Below are 21,307 nucleotides of genomic sequence, written 5' to 3' on the forward strand. Positions count from 1 at the left end.
TGGAACAGAATGGCAATTCCCTTTTTATTTTCAACCATATAATGTCTTTTCTGCCTCCTTCCCTTCTATCTGTTAGGTATGCCCAGATCTTCCCCAATTTACAAAACCCCTGACCACATGCCCAGAATTGTGGATCCCCCAAACCTCAGCCATCTCTTCGGATTCACGCTAACTGTAGGGACAGTCTTAATTTCCTTAACTTATGCAATTTGCCTCTGTTGACCCCATCTCACTTTAAATGCACCTGAGGGATTAGTTACTCTTCAGAAGGAAAAGTCCTCACTGGAAGTGGCCTTCTTTATAGCTTTTAGATAACTCTCTTGCCCCTTGATTCTACTAGTTTTCTTCCTATTCTATCTAACTTAACCTATTTCTCTCTGAAATATCAGACTGACTTGACCACTTGTTGACTCCTATAATGTGCCAAGCACTCTTTGAGAATTAAGGAATTATGAATAAAAATGGGCCCAGATTGAGGGAAGAGAAGAAAACCATGTAAGCCCGCCTGTTTCCGAAAGAGGTATCCTGAAAAAGAAGGAATTTATTATTTGATGATGGGGAGTACAAGGAAACGTATTTTAAAGAGCTTAAACATGCCCAACAAATCTTCCTTGATAAATATTTTCTTCTTTTCTCATGTTTTTGATTTTATATTTCATTTCTTTAAATGTGTTCAATATAGTTAAGTTACATTCTGAGTCTAATTCCATTTTTTGAAATTTTGTGGGTCTGTTTATCGTTTTGGATGTTTTAGTTGACTCTTGCTCACAGTGCCTTATTTCACCATGGTTTTTTATGACAGAATATGAGTTTAGGTTGAAGAGAGCTTAATTTATAAACATCTTGGGCAGTGTGGGCTAATGATACAGTTCCTCAGAAGGGGATTACGTTTGTCCACCACTTAGCTGTCAGCCCTACATGGGGCACTGCTTTTTTGTTTAATTTCTCAGCTTGGAGGTTCCCAAAGAATATGTGTTTATAATTAAATTCCCAAACCTGGGATATGGCAGAGTGTGGTTAATCTATTTAAATAGAAACATTTCCCCCATCCACAGGCCAGGAGAATCAACTGTCTTTATCACTGCCCTTTTGCCAGTAGGATGATTTATTCTATACCCTTCTCATACTAAGGGTGAATTTTATTCCGCTCCAGTGTTATCTGGTGTTCAATAGCACCCACTTTTATAGACAAGTTTTGACCCCATCTTTGTGCAATCTGTGCACCTTTTGCTTACTATAATCCACAGATTTCTGGTATCACTTTATACTCTGATTTTTAGATTTTTCTTCATTCCCCCCCCCCTTGGTGCTCCATTAATTTTCTGAAAGCTCAGCTATACATATCTGGAAGTAAGGGATGAAGGCATGGGTTTTGGAATGCAGTCACACTATCTTGTCTACCATATTATTAGAAATATAAGTCTTTCAATTTGTGTTAAAATATAATTCTAATTTTCTTCTAAACTTTTAGAATGTTCAGCTATTTTATTTCAAAATTGACAACAAACTTATTGAACATCTCCTCTCTTTTATTACCATTGTGCTGGTTCCTTCACTTAATTTATTTATCTTGTCAAAATAGTGTTCATTCACATTTCTTATGCAATGTTTTTCTTCTTTTCATGGAAATATTTTAGTAGGTAATCAAAATGTAGTTTATATTTTTATTGTTATGATGACAGTGTAAGATATACTCTTTCAAACAAGGCTCCAAATGTCGGGCAAACATTTTTTGTAGTTATTGCCCAATGTGGTAGCACATATATAACCAAGAATGTAAATATGGAAGTGAGTATGAATTCACTCATTTACATGACAAAGAAATTTCAACATGCTTTATTAAATAAGTCCTGTATTTGGTCTGGTTCTGAGTTGCATACTAATGTAACGGACATAATGTTGTTAGATTGTATTTTATAATTAGAATGTATTTTATACAACTTTCATTTCTTTTTACAGGTAATAAAAATTTACAGGGAAAATAATTGCTATTTGGATCGTGTAGTTTATAGATCATGTAATAAAATCTTAGAATTCATGTTGAAAGCCATACTTAATTATGATTTAAATTTTTTTTTCAGCTCTTCTTCAAGTGACAATTTCACTTAGCAAAGTAGAGCTTAGTGTGGGCGAATCTAAATTCTTCACATGTACAGGTATGTATCAGATGTACAAGTATTCTCAGATGATAACTCGTGTTATGCTTTATTTAATATTATATACTGGCAAAATTTAGATGGTGAAAAACAATTCTCTGAAAATAAAACCTTATATTATCATTGGACTTATGAGGTTGGGAAGTGTTAATAACTATATTTTGCATGTTAAAAAGTATGATTTTATTTCTGTTAATTTCAAGTTATTAATTTTGACTGTCAAACTAGCTCATTTATTTTGAAAATAATTATCAACTGTAATGTATGCACAATAACTTAAACAAATTCAAATATTATTCCTGTATAAATAGTAATATTAGGATGAATGTAAATATTATAACTGAATTACCTTCATAAATATGCAGTGAATAAATTAGATATAGCACACTGCTCTATGTTACACCTGAATGAAAACTTTGGGACAAAGCAAATCAAATCCATCCTTATGAAAATTGAATTTAAAAAAAGTTGATATTTAATCAGCAAAGCTTCTGCAAGAATTTTGTGACTATTAATCAAACTATTGTATATCGTAATACCTATGGGAAATTTTATGGACCTCATTTAGTTTGATCATGCACATGCAGAATTTTTTCAGAAGACATTTAAATACTTAAGCAACACATTCTAATTCAGAGTACTGTAGAGCTCACAAATGCACATATTCGACTTCTGTTTATATTTATAAAATTCATTTTTATGCATACAAGCCTTCATACCTAAAGTTTTAAATAATGTTCATCTAGAGCCAAAATTGCCTTTTAGGGTATTTTAAAATTGTTGATGTTCCTGATTATACTTAAGTAACACAAAACTGGATTAAAATAGGCATTTCTGACATAAAATGCATTATACAAGTCTTGAGAATTACATGGCTTATTTAAATTATTATTAAAATTAATAAAAACAGAAATAGTCATAACATTTATAAATCACAAATGCCATATTATAATACACATACTATAGACATTATGTATGTATAATACCACATTTTATGAAAAACTCACAGAAGCCATGATTCTTCATATGTTTGCCTTCCTAAAGGTCTGAATTGATAGGTCTGTGGATACATATTTTTGCATATTGACAAATAGAAAGGCAGAGAGCAAATGAGATACTGATTCAACATCATTTATTATGTCAGCAGAGCTTTGGCATAAGAATGTAGATCATTGTTTTAAATCTCATCCATATTTTATATACACAAATGCACACATGCACACACACAGCTCAATTGTGTCACATATTCACAGAATAATGAAGTAGTTTAAAAATGAATTTTGAAAAAATGAAATTGTTTTTCTTACATTTGTATATCACAATGATTTAGGTTGTATAAGTTATATAATATTATTACCTCTGTAATAGGTCAAATTAAGACATAATTTAAAATTTAAAAGAATGAATTAACATCATTTAGTGTACTAAGTTTTGCTGGTAAAATAAGGCAAAATAATGAAACATTTTCTTTTCCTTATATACAAGAGCCATATTGTTGTCATGTAAGTGGCCTTATATATATGAAATAGAGTAGTAAAACAAGATCTAAAAAAAAGATGTACGAAACCACTGCAAATCAGAATGCTTTCATGTATTTTTCCTGCTACAATGCTGACCAAGTTGCTATGACTCTGAAGTTTCCTGATACACTAAAACATAGACATCTAAACTCAATAAAATAAATGTCTTAAATTTACACCATCAGGTGGTCAGACCCTCACAGAGCTAATAAGAGTATGTCATAAATAGCAAATGAATTTGTATACCACATTTTTAAGAAAATAAAAATTTTACTGTTATTTATCAGTATCTCCAGTAGTCTAGTCTTAATAAAATTTTCCCCTGATACTTTTGAGTTAATAGTGTATACTGCTTCCACAAATTATCTCTCAAGTAATTAGGTGAAATACATCCTTTTGGTGAGTAAAAGCAAACATTGGAAGCTTCAGCTTTTACGAAGAGTATAATAACCTGGATTTTGAATTGAGAAAAATAAATGTTTACCCTGTAATGATTTGGTTGTAATTGCCTAGCAGTATAAGTATCATTTCAATGCATTCTAATTATCATATGATGAAATAGTTAACAGTTTTAAATTAAAATGATGAAACACTTCATTTCAGTTGAGAAAAGAGATTAGGGCTCCTTTTTAAAAAATAAATTAGCTTTATCTGTACAAGTTTAACAACTTAGGAAATTAATTCCAAATTCGATATTATCAAAGCCAAAGTTTATTTTGTATAGGATTTACATTGTTATAAGCTTTGCTTTATCGGAGAGAAAAGTCCTATCTCCTGACCCTGGCAAAGATAATTGGGAACAGGTGAAATCATGTTAGTAATCATGTTTCTGTTCAGATATATCGATCACATTTAATTTATGTCTGACTCAGTGGCCAAGGCAGTTTTATAACTTAACTGTAGTAATAATTCATAGATTGCTATGATAAAGTTTCAACTATCAGAGCTTAAATACCATACTGTTAGTTTCCTGTAGAACTTTCGGGTTTTGCTTACGCAAACAGGACTGAATTCTCAACATTGGATAAATAAGGATGAGCATGTGTGCTAACATTTGTGTTTACTTTCAATTTTGTAAGATTTTTCAGTTTACAGCCTTCTCTTATTTACATTTTTTCCCAAAATTGTTAAAAGTTGTCACATAATAGTAAATGTCAATGCCAAAACAAACATTTGAAACATATTTTCAAACATTTATTTTTCATGGCTATTTGCAGCAATTGGTGAACCTGAGAGTATAGATTGGTATAATCCTCAAGGAGAGAAGATAATTTCAACACAGAGGGTAGCAGTGCAAAAGGAAGGTGTTAGATCACGATTAACCATCTACAACGCAAATATAGAGGATGCAGGGATATATCGTTGTCAAGCAACAGATGCCAAAGGACAGACACAAGAAGCTACAGTTGTTTTGGAAATTTACCGTAAGTCATGCATTTATTAGTTGATTGAAATGTGGTTGTATAAAAACTCGAACAAAAAAATGCATTTAGGGGCACCTGGGAGGTGCAGTCGGTTAAGCGGCTGCCTTCAGCTCAGACCATGATCCCAGGGTCCTGGGATCAAGCCCCACGTCGGGCTCCTTGCTCAGCGGGGAGCCTGCTTCTCCCCTGCCTGCCGTCCACCCTCTTTGTGCTTGCTGTCTCTTTCTCTCTCTAGCTCTCTCTGTGTCAAATAAATAAATAAAATCTTTAAAAAATGCATTTAATAAAAACTAACATTCATGAAGAACTATGTGCTAGGCAATGTCCTAAGACCATTACAAATATCAACTTATTTATACTTTACCAGAATTCATCTCTAAAATAGAATAGATAATAGGAAAGAGTTTATTATAAACACATAGAAGGAGCCAATTCTGTTGGTTAAACAACAGAGATGAAAATGTTTTAATATTCTCAAGCCATTAAAAATCTGTTGGGTAACTAAAGAACAGTAGATTATTATGAAATTTATAGGGAGTACTCTTTCACACTAAAATAAAAGGTCAGGATGAGAACAAATGAAATTACATATATGATAGCAGCGACCAGTCTAGAATGAGAATTGAGGAAGGGTCAGTGAACAGGAGTAGACACAGAAAAAAATGAAAACTCATCTAGTGGAGAACAATATCTAGCTGGATTCTTCACCATCAGAATATTCATTAATAGAGTTTTCCACACTTACACTTCATCTTATGACTTGAGATTGACTGCTTTCTACATTCCTTCTCCCTTCTTACATTTAGGAATCATTAGCCTTTTTTTTTTTTTTTTTAAGATTTATTTATTTATTTTTTAGAGAGAAATGTCAGGGGGCAGACAGAGTGGGAGAGACAGTCTTAAGCAGACTCCTTGCTGACCAGGAAGCCTGACACAGGGCTGAGCAAGGAGCTGGATGCAGGGCTGGATCATGACCTGAGCCTACACCAAGAGTCAAACACTTCACTGACTGCACCACCCAGGCACCCCAGGAATCATGAACCTATTTAAGAACACATTAAAGCCTGTTGACTCCCTAGGCTTGAAACCAGGCTCTATTACTTATTTTTGTGGCTTTGAGCAAATGCCTAACCTCTCTGTCTTTGATTTTGTCAGCTCAGTCGGTTAAGCCGCTGCCTTCGGCTCAGGTCATGATCCCAGGATCCTGGGATCGATTCCCACATCGGGCTCCTTGCTCGGTGGGGAGCCTGCTTCTCCCTCTGCCTGCCTCTCCCACTGCTTGTGTTCTGTCTCTCTCTCTGACAAATAAATAAATTCTTAAAAAATAAAATAATAATAATAATATTACCTACCTCATACGTAGAGTTGTTTTGAGCACTACATTAATCAATATTATATAAAGTGCTCTAGAACAATGCCTTACAATTAATATGTGATAGTATTTCTACCCATATTAATGAAAAATATGTAAAAAAATATAAAAATTTTAAAATACTAACTCAAGGCATCTCTTCCTGACAGCTTTATTATTATTATTATTATTATTATTATCATTGTAGAAGCAAGACATGAAAAAAAAGGCAAAGCATTCCCACAACATGACTTCCTCTTTGATGCCCAGTGCAATTTGTTGGCACATACTGCCCTCATTTTTCCTGACTTTGCCCTTACTCCTGTTAATTTCAAAGTTCCTTAAGAAAAGATAGTGTAACTATATCCCTACAGTACCTATTTCATAAATAGAAAAAAAATAAATTGAAGTGATCATTTCCTAGACATAGTATTTGGAAAGATTTTGCATTGCTTTGAATGATGAAAAGGAAGGTGCCTGGTGTTTTGTTTGTAAACTAAAGAAATGGCTTTTTTCCCCACAAGAATAATGAATTACTTTTGTGAAAATTTCTCAACAAGCATAAATATCCAAGTTCATTCATTCATTCGACACGCTTATTGGGTGTCTACTAATGACAGGCAATATTCCGAGTCCTGGACACTCAGTAAAACAGAAAATGTCACTGGCCACTTGGTGCTTATTATTTTATTGAGTAAAGAAAGACAAACAATGAATGAACTTAGAAAAACACATGGGTACTAGATATACACGCTATAGAATTCTGTAGTGAATAAAGTTAGTGTGGTAAAGAGAGGGAGAGTTGAATTGGGAAGGGAGAAGGTTATTTTATCTGTGAAGGTGGAGCAGAAATCTGAAGGCATTCAAAAGAGCACAAGGCCTGAGGATGAGAACAAACCTGGAGTGTTCAAGGGATTGCAAAGAAGACAGTTTGTCTGGATCACAGGGACTAGGAAAAGAAAGAAAAAATTGGGATCAGAGTTGTGGGGCTGATTCCAGTTCACTCAGGACCTAGTATGGCATTGTGAGGACTTTGAATTTAATTCTCAGTGAGATGGGAAGCTCTCAAGTAGAGGAATTATGTTATCTGGCCTAAGGTTTTAAAAGATCTAGAGTTAATGATTTTATCATCTCATCAATCAGCACATATTTTGGAGTATGTTACTGGGAGAAGTGAGCAATAATACTTTTGTGGTTTGTTTTACTTTCTTGATACAGAAAAACTCACTTTCAAAGAAGTGGTATCACCTCAAGAATTCAAACAAGGAGAGGATGCAGAAGTGGTTTGCCGAGTTAGCAGCTCACCTGCCCCTGTTGTCAGCTGGTTGCATCATAATGAGGAAGTCACCGCTATTTCCGACAGTTAGTATTTTGGTAACTCCCTAAATTATATGTTCTCATAATATTGCAATTTTTAAAAATGCTGAATCTACCTGACTGCATATAGAAATTTTATTTTTTGGATCCCAAGCATCAAACAACTGTTTTGAGAACCTTACAGCTCTAAAGTAGGAGTTGGCAAACCACGGACCTCAGGCTGAGTTCAGCCCCTGGGCTGTCTTTGTATGGTCATGAGATTACAGCCAAACCCGACCGTTACATAGTGTACATGGCCACTTTGGGGACAGGGTTGAGCAGCTGTGACACAGATGGTGTGGCCTACAAAGCCTGCAATACTTATCATTTGGAGATTTACGGAAAAAGTTTGCTGACCCCATCCTATTCAAGAAAATTTTGTACAAACAGTATAAAGATAATAAGTAAATGAAGGAATCAATCCTGATGCATTCAAATTCTACATGTTACAGTTCAAACATCATCCCCTGGGCTCATCTATGTAATCTTAAAATAATATCTATATGAACCCTGTTTATTATTCTGGCACTGTTCTTTCAAAAACACCTACATGCTCTAAATATTATGCTAAGATGCATATGGATAATGGACAGAAAAGTACATTCATTCAAATTGTCTTCATAATTTTGATTCAGACTGAGCTAAAATTCCAGAATAATATGACATCTGAAACTGAAAGCATAATTTGCTTACATTATGCTACTTTACCATTGTGCATTGGGAGCATTTTCAATTTTCAATGCACCTGCATTGCAGAGAGTTATGAAATAATTGAATCTTTTCAAATACTTTCCTTCTTGGATGATTCTGTTGTGTGTTTCTAAGAGCTAAAACTTATAGCATAAAGGAGAGAAAGCAGATAGTATCTATTTTTGAATATGTACAGAGAACATATCATAATCATGTTTAATAGTCATTTTTTAAATTTTGAGACAATTTTTCTCAGCATTTTCAGCGCTTATCACTTATTGACTATCTCTCTTTTTTCTATTATAATAAGTTAGTGAGAAATAATACTTTATTTCCTCTTATTTTATTTCAGGATAACTGCTTTATATTTCATTAACACATCACATGAGTACATTGTGCAATTATTTTCAGCTATTTTTCCCTCAACAGTAAAGAAAAGGCAGTTCTTTTATAGCAGCTAAATGACAATGTCTAAACATTTTCAGATTGCCTCATCTTAGGCTTCAAGTGTACATCTGGTTTATTGTAAACCTTAATTACATGAAGGTTTTCAAATGAATTATAGTTTTTAAAAGACACAGAGAACAAAAGCCTCAAAGCAGAGATTGATAGTCAAGTGTGATGGTGATGGAGGAGCGTTACTCTGTGCTACAGCTCACACATGTTTTCCCAGTATCCAGGAACGAGATGATTTGAAGCTGGAATGCCATTATGGCTCTACTCCTTTCCTTGGCCCGGAAGCTTTGAATTTTCTAACTGCTCTGTATCTAATTCAGATTCTCTCTCTGTAAACAGTGGGTTATTATCTCCAATTTCAACAATAGTTGTGAGTTTCAAATAAGACTTGAGGCACATAATAAATATTTGTTAAATGAATGAATTAAGTATTTGCGTGTATATCAGTTTCTCAACACAATGACATTTATCTTTCTCCTTCCTTCTCACTGAGTTTTTAAATTTTGAGAATCAGTGTTACCAGAATTATATGCACTCAGGTTATATCTAGAATAAAAATAAATCCAATGCAAGGGGAAGTGACTAGTCTAGAGTAAGCATGAAACCTAGCTCTGAGTTGCAGGGCAAGGAAAGAAGAAAAATGATGTAATTATATTTTTCCTTTTTAACTCTAGGATATAAAGAATTTAGGTGAATTGTGAGGAAGGACAAACTTTTCTAACCTTTTAATATTGGAGGAACTCACCACATAGTTCATTTTTGAACAATTTGTACATTGATAATGGATTTATAAGAAATAATATTCTTCACCTGATTATACCTGATGGCCCCTTTATTTGAACTAATGGAATAAGATTAAGTTTATAACTATGAAAGGAACATGTAAAGGGACTTAGAATAATGTGGTGTGTCCAGGTAACTTTCTGAAGCCTTAATGTGGTACGTGAGTAGTTTGCAGGCTCCAGATGATATAATGAAGTTTTGGAACTGTCCATCTTATTAGCCATGCTTTTGGTAGCAGCTGTATGGCAGATATTTATAATTAAAATTCCAATAGGACATTTGAAGTGGAGGTTTTCCATGTTGCTTGTTGAAGGGAAGACACCTGCTAAAAAATCCAAACATTTAGGGAGTAAAGATGACATTTTGTTACAAAGGTTGAATATCCCAGTTGGAAGGATATGCTATTGTAGATGCTCATTCAATCTCAGCCAGTTTGAAAGTTATCTCTAAAATATTCTAAATGCGTGCACCTGGGTGGCTCAGATGGTTAAGCGTCTGCCTTCGGCTCAGGTCATGATCCCAGGGTCCTGGGATCGAGTCCCGCATTGGGTTCCTTGCTCCTTGGGAGCCTGCTTCTCCTTCTGCCTCTCTCTCTCTCTGTTTCTCATGAATAAATAAATAAAATCTTAAAAAAATAAAATAAAATATTCCAAATGCTTTGATCATTGCCTAATGAAGTACCCTGTTTGCATCAAAAACTATGGATAAAATAATCTTGTTCAACATTTTTTTATGTTATCTACTTCCAGTATAAAAATTCATTCAATTTTTAACTAGTTGTTGAAAACCTAGTTTTCTAGGTTTTCATATGCCATCTAGCATACTGGATGGTGGGTAGTCCTAGTTAACAAGATAAACAAGTTTATTGCCTTCAAACGGCTAATAACCTAGTATAAAAAGATTAATGAAGAAACCAGTGAAAACAAGGAATATTGAGGTCTATGAGAAGGAAAGTGCAATGATAGAGGATGATAAAAAAATAACGTCTCATCTAGTTAGGGCAGGGGAGGGTGTCCAAGATGCCTGCTGAAGAGAGAAGTAACCCTTAAATATGAAAAGGGGTTAGCCAGGTAAAGAGTGGTGGGGACTTTTCAGGAGGGGAAAAACACCATCTGCAGTGGCCCGGAGGTGAAAGACACCAGGAGTGGTGCTTTCCAGAAAATAGAATTAGTTCATTATAATGAGAATTTATGAATAAGTGCAACTAGAATACTTATACTACTAGATAAATATAAACCAGGATTGATCATAAAGGACTAATAAGAGAGGAAACTGGAAAGGAAGTTTGAGCCAAGTCATTATGGCCTTGACATCTCTGCAAAGGAATCTGGAATTTATCCAAAGGGAACATCACTAAAGGATTTAATCAAGGCAGTGACATGACCTGATATGAATTTGAGAAGGCTATTATTGCTTCAGTGAGGAGAATGAATTGGATGGTGGTCAAGGCAAAACTCCAGGCACTGATAGCAGTTCAAACCCTAATGAAATGATTGCTGAAGGAGAAGGAAATTTAGACTAAGTAATGGTAAAGGGGGAAGTGACAGGACATGGGGTTTGATTGGGTATGCAGATGGAGGGAGATGGAGAAGTTAAGGATGACTCAAGGAATTTGACTTGGGCATATAGTTCAATGTAAAGACCTGTGAACACAGAACTGGAGAGACCATATGAGAAATTTCAGGGGGAGATAGTAAACTAAACTTTAAATCTACTGAGATTAAAGTACTTACAATCCTTCTCAGTAGCTATATCTGGTCTACCGTTAAACACTTTTATGGTCATGTAATGGCCTGATCTGAAGAAAAATTGTGTCTCAAAATATAGATGGTGCTTGAAGCCAAAAGAGTAAATGAGACCAACCATCAGTGGCTGGGGAATGAGAAGAATAGAGGGCTAGAAAAAAATATGTCTCTAGAAGCATAAAGCAGATCGCTTATTGAGTATTACTTTATTTCATTTATTTTTCTGAATGCAATGAAAACTGGAGTTTTAATAATGAAAGTCCTATATAATTGAGAGAACAAATAATCTCTGATAATCAAATAGTTCTAATATCCATAGCTATGTCTGATTGACTGAAGCGGTGCTTTCTTCAAATGTTTTCTGCCATTTGATAGTTTACTAACATCATTCCATGGACTTTACATACATACCTAGAATTTGACATGTGATTTTCATGTAGTTTGTTTTCTGTTTAGAAACATCGATATGTATTTAGATTTAGCAGATAACTACTGATTTCCTAATATTCTAATAGTTTTCTCTCAGCTGGTAGAAGTAATATATTAAAATGGCCATTTGAAACTAAAATTTTACGATTAGAAGAAACACTGATTTATTCCCATCAAATTATGTATTATATGCATTCAAATTATTTTCATTTTAATATCAAGTATTGCCTTCCTGATTAAAATAATTCTTCCCATTACTATTTTTTGACTAAATACACTATAACCATTAAACAACATTAGAGTTAAAGGATAATACATATTTTAGTAATTTAAAAATATAATATTATGGTGATCAAGGTATGATTATGTGCATCCCTCTCTAAATTTGAACTTCTTAAATTGATAATTGCTTCCCACCCTAATTTCCAGCCACATGCTTAAATAGATCTTTTAATTGACCTTGAAACATTCTAAATTTTTACGAGTTCTGAGTTACTCCAGGACTTCTTGTGAGTTTAAATTTAAAATTTCTTGCAGATTCTGTTTCTCCAGGCTTTTCTTGGAGAAAAGGAAAATTTACCAGGGGAAAGCATCTTCATGAACATTTGTGTCTCTCTTCTTAGGGTCAACCTAAAGAAGAAATAAACATGATGGGAAAGCTTGTGGAGTAGTCCCCCCTTGTCCACAGGGGATACATTTCAAGACCCCTAGTGGATGCTTAAAACCACAAATAGTTCCAAACCCTATACTGTTTTTCCTAAAAAAAAAAAAAAAAAACTATGATAAAGTTTAATTTATACCATAAGCATTTAATTTATAAATTAAGAGATTAACGACAATTGCTAACAATAAAATAGAACAATTATACGAATATAATAAAAGTTGTGTGAATGTGGCCACTCTCTCTCAATTTAGCTTATTGTACTGTACTCACCTTTTTTCCTTTTATGACATGACACAATGCCTAGGCGATGAGATGCAATGAGGTGATGTAGGGTTAGGCTACTATTGACCTCTGATAAAATGTCAGAAGGAGGATCATCTGCTTCCAATCCATGGTTGACCACAGGCAAATGAAACTGCAGAAGGCAAAACTGTGGATAAGGATGAGGGGAGGCTACTGTACTTTTGAGCTGAAAATCATGTCCATTGCTTTATAATCAATATTTTCTATTTCTGGTATCCTCTGAATCTACATATTTCCACTCTTTGTTAATTATCTCTTGCTTACCTATAGGAAGCATAATCCTCCCATAGCCTGATCACTCTCCTATTTGTATTTGCAGCCCCAACTAGAACTGGTATGGCATTTAGGAATTGCATTAAGGACTTGCTATGGAAGATGAACTCCAAATCTGAATTGAACCCTGAACTGCCTGATATCATAGCAGTTTATTTCTCAGTTACATGAAGTCTGATTGGTAGCAGGGGTAGGGGTAAGATTGTACCCCATGCATTCATTCAGTGCTCTAGACTGAGGGATGATCTATCTTTTTCTTGTGTGGTTTCCATGTTTGCCCTAACCGATCAAACCAGCAGATAGGGGAAGAGCAGTAAACACTAGAATAGGTCCAAAAAGTAACCTTTAATGGTATAACAGTAAATATCCCAGAGATGAACACCTTAAACTAATGGCATTTCTACTTTACTAAAAGGCCCAAGGGTGTCGAGGATGTATCTCTCTTATCTACCAGAGTATCTCAAATACTGTACATACCAAATAAATGATGTTCAATGATGTATTAATTAATGAAATTGAAGGCATTGCTTTTGCAACCTGTTTTAAAATAGGACTAGAGTTCAGACCGTTCTTTATTTGATAAGAGGGGAAAAGGTCTTAACACTGCAACAAAATTGTGATGATTAAAAACTCAAGCCAGACATTGTGGAAACACTGTCAGGCTGAAATGGTGCCTAGGGTAGCCAGGTTATCTTAAGCAATCAACTAATGCATGCCCTGCAACAGCTTATTTTTAATGTATATTCATGTGCATATACTCACACCTAAGATGGAATCTTGAAATAAAATTAAGTCTAATCTGTTCATTCCTAAAGTGGATTATCTGCATTTAGAAAAAAAATTCAAATAAATTTGAGATATGACCATTTTATATGTCCTCTATGTGGCTTGAATATTATTGTACCATTTAGCTGCCTCCTCAGAGTATGCAAAATTATTAGTTTAATTATTGTGTGAGGAAGGCTGTTCAATCAATTTTCTAACCCTTTTCCATACTCAAGTTGCTACATATTTGCAGTCAAAATGTCTTCATGTCTGTAATATCTAATCTCGCAGCATTGTTCTTTTGTGTATCATTTCTGCATTCAAAGTACCAAGGGGAAAATAATAGCCTAAGCATTTTATGTGGAAATAAAGTCTTGAATGTGTTTTAGAAAAAAGGTGTAACAAGGCAGTGTGGAGTGGAAAAATTGAAGCCATGAAATTACATTTTACTTTCAAATTTGAATTTGTTTGTTGATGAAAAGTTTGATAGTGTCAGACAAGTGCCATATTTTAAGTCTTAGCCATTTAGAGCACACCGGACTCTGCTTTCAATTACTGATATCATTTCCTCCCCTTTGCTTACTTTCCAGATCGATTTGCTATGCTAGCCAACAATAATCTGCAGATTCTCAACATCAATAAAAGCGATGAAGGTATATACAGGTGTGAAGGAAGAGTGGAGGCTAGGGGAGAAATTGACTTCCGTGATATCATCGTTATTGTTAATGGTAAGCAGAGAATAATTTGTACCTCTTTTATTATTGCATGTTAGCAATATATTGATTTGTAGCCATGCAAATACAGCACTCTGATACACCTCTTCTCAACCTCGAGGAAATCTCCTGACCTCAGTGATAGCATCTATTACATTGTGTATAGCCTCAAGGGCAGGATCCGTGGCTTATTCAACACCATCACCTTTTTTTAGAGTCTTGAAAGAGAGTAGTTGCCTTTTGCTGGTTTTGTAGTTGTTGAAAGAATGCCAAGTGAAACGTAGTAAAGTATCATACTAGATTTTACTTTTAAATTGCATGAATCACTTGTTGCTTAAACTAATCTATTTAACAGTTTTGTAGGTTTTCTCAAATTTAAAATTAATAATTGATTCCACAAGGAGATTAATAACTAAGTTTATGGCATCACAATGACATTTCTTCCAAACTTGGCTTCTCCTGCTTTATTTCTTGCCTGTGATAACATGACATTCTGTGAGCCCCGACGATATTTTAATGTTGTCCTGGTTGTCTCTATTTTGGTAATCTAATCTGTAAATGACATGTGCACCACATGTTTTTAACAACTCTCAAATATATTCTACCATGATGCTCTCCGTAGGAGTGCAGCCCTTTTAAATTGTTTTTTCTTTTTCTTTTTCTTGAATTGCTACAAGTTGTTTCCTCTACTCTCAGGCTCATAATTTCAACTTCTTCTCCATCCAACCTCTCAACAGTAAATTTGTCAATGATTCCCATTACCTTCGAGACAAAGTCAAGACTGCTTTTCTTGTCATTGGAAGCCTTTTTTTTTTAATTTTTTAATTGTTATGTTAATCACCATATATTACATAATTTGTTTTGGTATAGTGTTCCATGATTCATTGTTCATAACACCCAGTGCTCCATGCAGAATGTGCCCTCTTTAATACCCATCACCAGGCTAACCCATCCCCCTACCCTCCTCCCCTCTAGAACCCTCAGTTTGTTTTTCAGAGTCCATCATCTCTCCTGGTTCGTCTCCCCCTCTGACTTACTCCCCTTCATTCTTCCTCTCCTGCAATCTTCTTCTTTTTTTTTTTCTTAAAATATGTTGCATTATTTGTTTCAGAAGTACAGATCTGTGATTCAACAGTCTTACACAATTCACAGCGCTCACGATAGCACATATCTTCCCCAATGTCTATCACCCAGCCACCCCATCCCTCCCACCCCCAACCACTCCAGCAACCCTCAGTTTGTTCCTGAGATTAAGAATTCCTCATATCAGTGAGGTCATATGATACATGTCTTTCTCTGATTGACTTATTTCGCTCAGCATAACACCCTCCAGTTCCACCCACGTCGTTGCAAATGGCAAGATCTCATTCCTTTTGATGGCTGCATAATATTCCATTGTGTATATATACCACATCTTCTTTATCCATTCATCTGTCGATGGACATCTTGGCTCTTTCCACAGTTTGGCTATTGTGGACATTGCTGCTATAAACATTGGGGTGCACGTACCCCTTCGGGTCCCTACATTTGTATCTTTGGGGTAAATACCCAGTAGTGCAATTGCTGGATCGAATGGTAGCTCTAATTTCAACTGTTTGAGGAACCTCCATACTGTTTTCCAGAGTGGCTGCATCAGCTTGCATTCCCACCAACAGTGTAAGAAGGTTCCCCTTTCTCTGCATCCTTGCCAACACTTGTTGTTTCCTGACTTGTTAATTTTAGCCAGAAATCTTACTATTTGCAACAACATGGGTGGAACTGGAGGGTGTTATGCTGAGTGAAATAAGTCAATCAGAGAAAGACAATTATCATATGGATTCACTCATACGTGGAATTTAAGAAACAAAACAGAGGATCATAGGAGAAGGGAAGGAAAAATAAAACAAGACGAAATCAGAGAGGGAGACAAACCATAAGAGACTCCTAATCATAGGATACAAACTGAGGGTTGCTGTGGGGGAGAGTGGGAGGATGGTGTAACTGGGTGATGGGCATTAAGGAAGGCACATGATGTAATGAGCACTTGGTGTTGTATGCAATTGAGGAATAACTGAACTCTACATCTGAAACTAATGATGTACTATATGTTAATTAATTGAATTTAAATAAAATAGGAAAATATAAATAAATATAAAAGTTTGTTGGTCTTTTACTACCTGTAGCAAAGGTAGTTTGACCACAAAGTTCATGCTGAAAGAGAAAGACAGTATGAGAACACTGCTATCTTTTTCTCTCCTTCTCTAAGTCTGTAATTAATTGAGATTTGTGGATAATATAATGGAATAGACCAGACAGTATGACTTGGAAACCAGGCAGGCTGGTAGAAATTGCACATGCTTATGGAGGAGGCCAAAGGGTCAGGCCTTCAGAAGCGAAGTTTTTCTTTTTTAGAAGTGCAGAGTCTAGTATTTATTACGAGTACACAGTCAGAGGTTTTGACCTTCAACACATGGGGAAGATTTCAGTGCATGAACAATAGGTTTAAAATGGAAGCATGTATCTATATATGTATCTCCATCTATTTCTATTACCAATAAGCATCTCTAAACTATTTCTGTCTATTATATACAGTAAACAAAGATAACTTACACTATTTAGTTTAACTATTGACAACTCTCTACTGTGCTTTATTTCCAAAATAATCTATGTTGGCATATAAAAGTGTATTTTGTCACAGAAAAATCATTGTGCTGAGTGTTCTTTTATAAAAATGGGGATTATAATATTAGTTTTTAATGTAAAGTTTTGGAGGCAGTATATAAATATTTTTATTATATGTTTTATGCGTGTCAAATTATGCACATACTTTTGCACTAAAACAGTAACTCAAGTCTGGTATTAAAAAGGAAGTGTTGGCTTACCTGGGTAGCTCAGTTGGTAAGCGTCTGCCTTTGGCTCAGGTCATGGTCCCACTGGAGTCCTGGGATCAAGCCCTGCATCAGGCTCTTTGCTCAGCAGAGAGCCTGCTTCTCCATCTGCCTGCCGCTCTCCCTGCTTGTGCTTTCTCTCTTTCTCTGATAAATAAATAAGTAAAATCTTAAAAAAAAAAAGAAAAAAAGGAACTGTTATCGAGCAGACATAGCATGTTCACCCTTCATTAACTATTTTGCTATTATAACTTCTACCTTAATATATTTAATAAGTGTTCTAATCTGTTTCCATACTAGTTTATCTGTGAATGTTTATACATGATTATATTTATTTTGAAGGAAGCATTTTTTGGGTATGAGTGTCTTAATTTAACAAAGTTTGAATATTCAAGTCCATCATGGTGTGCACTCAAACTGGAATATTTAGTTCTGTATGTCTATTCCTATTATGTCAGGATTCACAAGTAGATAACATGGGATTGTGTTCTTTTGTGCCACTCAAATCAATCACGTAGGTGGTTTTCTGTTCTGTCTGCATCACACTGAGCCTCCCAAAGGCAAATCATTCTCCTTCCACATCCCAATTTCCTCTAACAGAATCAACTACAGATCCTAATCTGACCTTTGCTAGAACACTGCTTTATCTCCACTTCCTCTAATTAGTCACATTTTCCCTTTATGGTCACAAAACTCTCATACCTTAGAATTCCTGGTACCACTTTTCTTCAAAATAACAGTGTTCACAAAAATCAACCATTGATTTATTCCCCTTCTGATGCAGTTGGATCCTGTCAAGGGAATGCATTGACTAATGCCACCGGTTCATCTGTGCTTTGCTCTCACATTCTGCCTTTACTTCAGGCAGAAAAATCATTCTGCTCCAGTGTTATTGACTTTTGTGCGGCTTACTGGAGACCAGCTCCTTTTAAATTTTGAACTCTCCTTAAAAGTATCGCCCTACTAGTTCTCTCCTATAAAACCTCTCAAAGACATTTCAATGAAAAGTTCAAGGGTGCAAAAAATAATAATAAAAGCAATAGCTTTATCCACATTATCTTATCTTACCTCAGTGACAAATTTGACTTGCTCTGTGACCTTTTCCTCAACTTATGTTGTAAGCCCTCTCTCTTAATTGCGACTGATTTTCATCCTGACTGATTTGGATTTTATCCTGGACCTCCTTTACTTGTCTCCTTCCCCCTCAAGGACACTGGAATCCTGACCAAAGGCTCCAGGCAACTATTTATGGACATTTCACTACTTCCTTGTAAAATCTTGGCTCTGGAAGAAGTTCTGCTCTTTCTTTTAATTTTTGCTCTTTGAAATCTTTTCCCTCACATTTCCTTTCTTCCAGTTCATACCCTTTTGTTTCAATAATTAGTCAAAGGATATTTTTGCTAGGTTCCTCTGTGGTACCAATAATACTAAATGTTAGGGATATTTTTTTTCTTATCTCCGTCTATTACTTTCTTACTATATTTCTCAATGCCTTTGTATAGTTTTTCACAAATACTTATCTCTCCTCCTTTGAAGAGGTTATATGTCACTGCTCATTGACATGTGGATTATGGTGCTTCCAGGGGAAGAGTTGTGCATCCCCACCCAACTGATGACAAGACTTCTTCTGGCCAATGGCTTATAAACAAACACAGTATACACTATGATTGAAATCATAGAAGAATCACATGTTTTTTATCATGTTCTTTCCTTCTGACATGAAACTAGCATGACACAAGAAGAGACTTCTCCTTCACCTTGGACACCATGATGAAGACAGGTGCAGCAGGGTCCCAGCTGATCTGCAGGTGCAGACACATAACATAAATAAGAAGTAAAGAACATTTTTTAAGCCCTGAAATTTTAGAGTCATTTGTTATCACAGAAAAGCAGACAAATGCAATGCCAGTGGCTTTTTCCTACTTAAAATAAGCAAATTAAATACTGTCTGACCTAGGTGTACTTCTGAAATTACTTCCCTGAGTATGGTACAGACATCTTATAAATCCTACTTTCCCTGATGGTGATCATTTCTTATGACTTTTTTATCACCTTATCTCAAAATATTGGAATTTCAACTGAAGACTTTTGACTGCAGTTTCAATATTAATTTATATTGCATTAAACAGGTGCATATGAAGTGCTAGCTATATGTTTAACACTATGTAATGCTCAGAAAGGCTTAGTGTAGCATCATTTCCCTCAAGGCACTTAGAGTTTTATCTTAATAACATAAAATAATCAACTTTACTAAAATCCTTTATTGTTTATGGGGAAGCTGGATACAAAAGCATATACTAAGGGCAATTTTTATAGATATTAACAGACTATTTTATAAGAAGGGGTACCTATTGTAGTTGAAGGGGAGACTTGCTTGGTATTTGGGATAAATCTATTGATGAAAAGGCGTTACCTTGTAGAAAAGAGAGAGACAGAGAGACAAATAAAGCAGCATCTGCAAAATCAAAAAGAGGTATAAGGTGAAAAAGCATCCAATAGCTTAACTGTTACTGGAATGTGATATTTTGGGGAGGGAGTAATGGTAGGGTTAGAGGAAGATACGGCTGGAAGGTGGGGAGCCAGATCATGGAGGACCATGGACTCTCTTCTATGAGGCTAAGATGAGCTCACTTCGAAGAGCAGGGAAACTAGAAAGCAAGGAAGTTGACAGAAGGATGGAGGCAGAGAGAGGAAGTGAGTTAGTTCAAGTGAGAGGTAATTAGGACCTGTGCTAAAAGACAAAGAAATGAAGGGGAAGATAGAAAATCGGGTATTATTTGAAGCAAAGCCTTTGTGTTACTTACATATGTGTCACAGAGGCAAGAGCAATCAAGGGTAATTTGAAGACTTTTACTGTAGGTTCTAGCTTTCCAGTATAATAAATGCAAACAAAACTGACCAACAAAGTGTGAACTGAAATATATCTGTTGGATTTGACCATTATGAGATTACAAGAGACATTAGGGTCAATGATATCATTTGAATAGCCTGGAAAAAATTCATACCACAATGTCTTGAAAAATGAAGGTAGCAAAGGCATAGCATTTGTTACCTCAACTTATTGGAATCATGTTAAATGGGAAACATTACAAGGTTGAATAAAGATCAGAGGAAGTGGTTGGGGTTCTAGGACACTTACAAGGAAGATATACCTTGCACATAAATAGAATATCTTTTATGTTGAGCCTGGAGGAAGTGTGTCCAAACTGAGTTAGGATATGAATAAATTAATTCAAAGATAGGTCTGGTTGATAATTTGAGATAAATCTTGCCACATGACTTCCATATTCTATTTCCAGTCACCTGGCTTCCCTCATCTAGCAAACATTGATGTACTCTGGATATTTCTCAAATATTTCTCCACAGTCTTATGTGTTTACATCTTCTCTTTATTGGATTTTCAAGTAACCTTTCTAACATACCTAAAATTTTTCCACAAATCTTCCAGTGGCTGCCTTCCTTTAATTACTATACCCTATTATATTATTATATATTTGATAAATTGGCTGGCCATCTTCTCTATAAAGTCCTGGGCTCTTTTTACTAGATAATTATATTATACACCCACCCACATGTACATGTTATTGTGTGATATCCAAATCTTGTATATATTTCTTTAAAAGAGAATTCAAAATCATTTCTCTTTTTAACCCATGCTCATTCTCCCCCATCAGGTTCCTAGCCCTTATTTAAGTAGAATGCCCACTAAAACTACTGAGAAAATGTCCATATAAATGACAGATCTGGAAATAACTTTTAAATTTAAAGTATAGTCAATAAAGAGTTATTTTTATAAAATGCTCTTTTAAAGT

The 21,307-nt window shown here is 35.0% G+C and overlaps 1 protein-coding gene across 2 annotated transcripts in view; it reads left to right on the forward strand.

Moving 5' to 3' along the window:
• Positions 1-21,307, forward strand: part of NCAM2 (neural cell adhesion molecule 2) — a 521,997-nt gene that overhangs the window by 296,070 nt on the left and 204,620 nt on the right. For both annotated transcript variants that reach the window (XM_027584956.2, XM_027584957.2), the window contains exons 2-5: positions 2,082-2,156; positions 4,894-5,100; positions 7,670-7,813; positions 14,506-14,643. In XM_027584956.2, the coding sequence (XP_027440757.2) occupies positions 2,082-2,156; positions 4,894-5,100; positions 7,670-7,813; positions 14,506-14,643 (564 nt within the window). The remainder of the gene's footprint in view (positions 1-2,081; positions 2,157-4,893; positions 5,101-7,669; positions 7,814-14,505; positions 14,644-21,307) is intronic.

This window comes from Zalophus californianus, chromosome 1 (genome assembly GCF_009762305.2).
Source record: "Zalophus californianus isolate mZalCal1 chromosome 1, mZalCal1.pri.v2, whole genome shotgun sequence".
NCBI classification, from domain to species: domain Eukaryota; kingdom Metazoa; phylum Chordata; class Mammalia; order Carnivora; family Otariidae; genus Zalophus; species Zalophus californianus.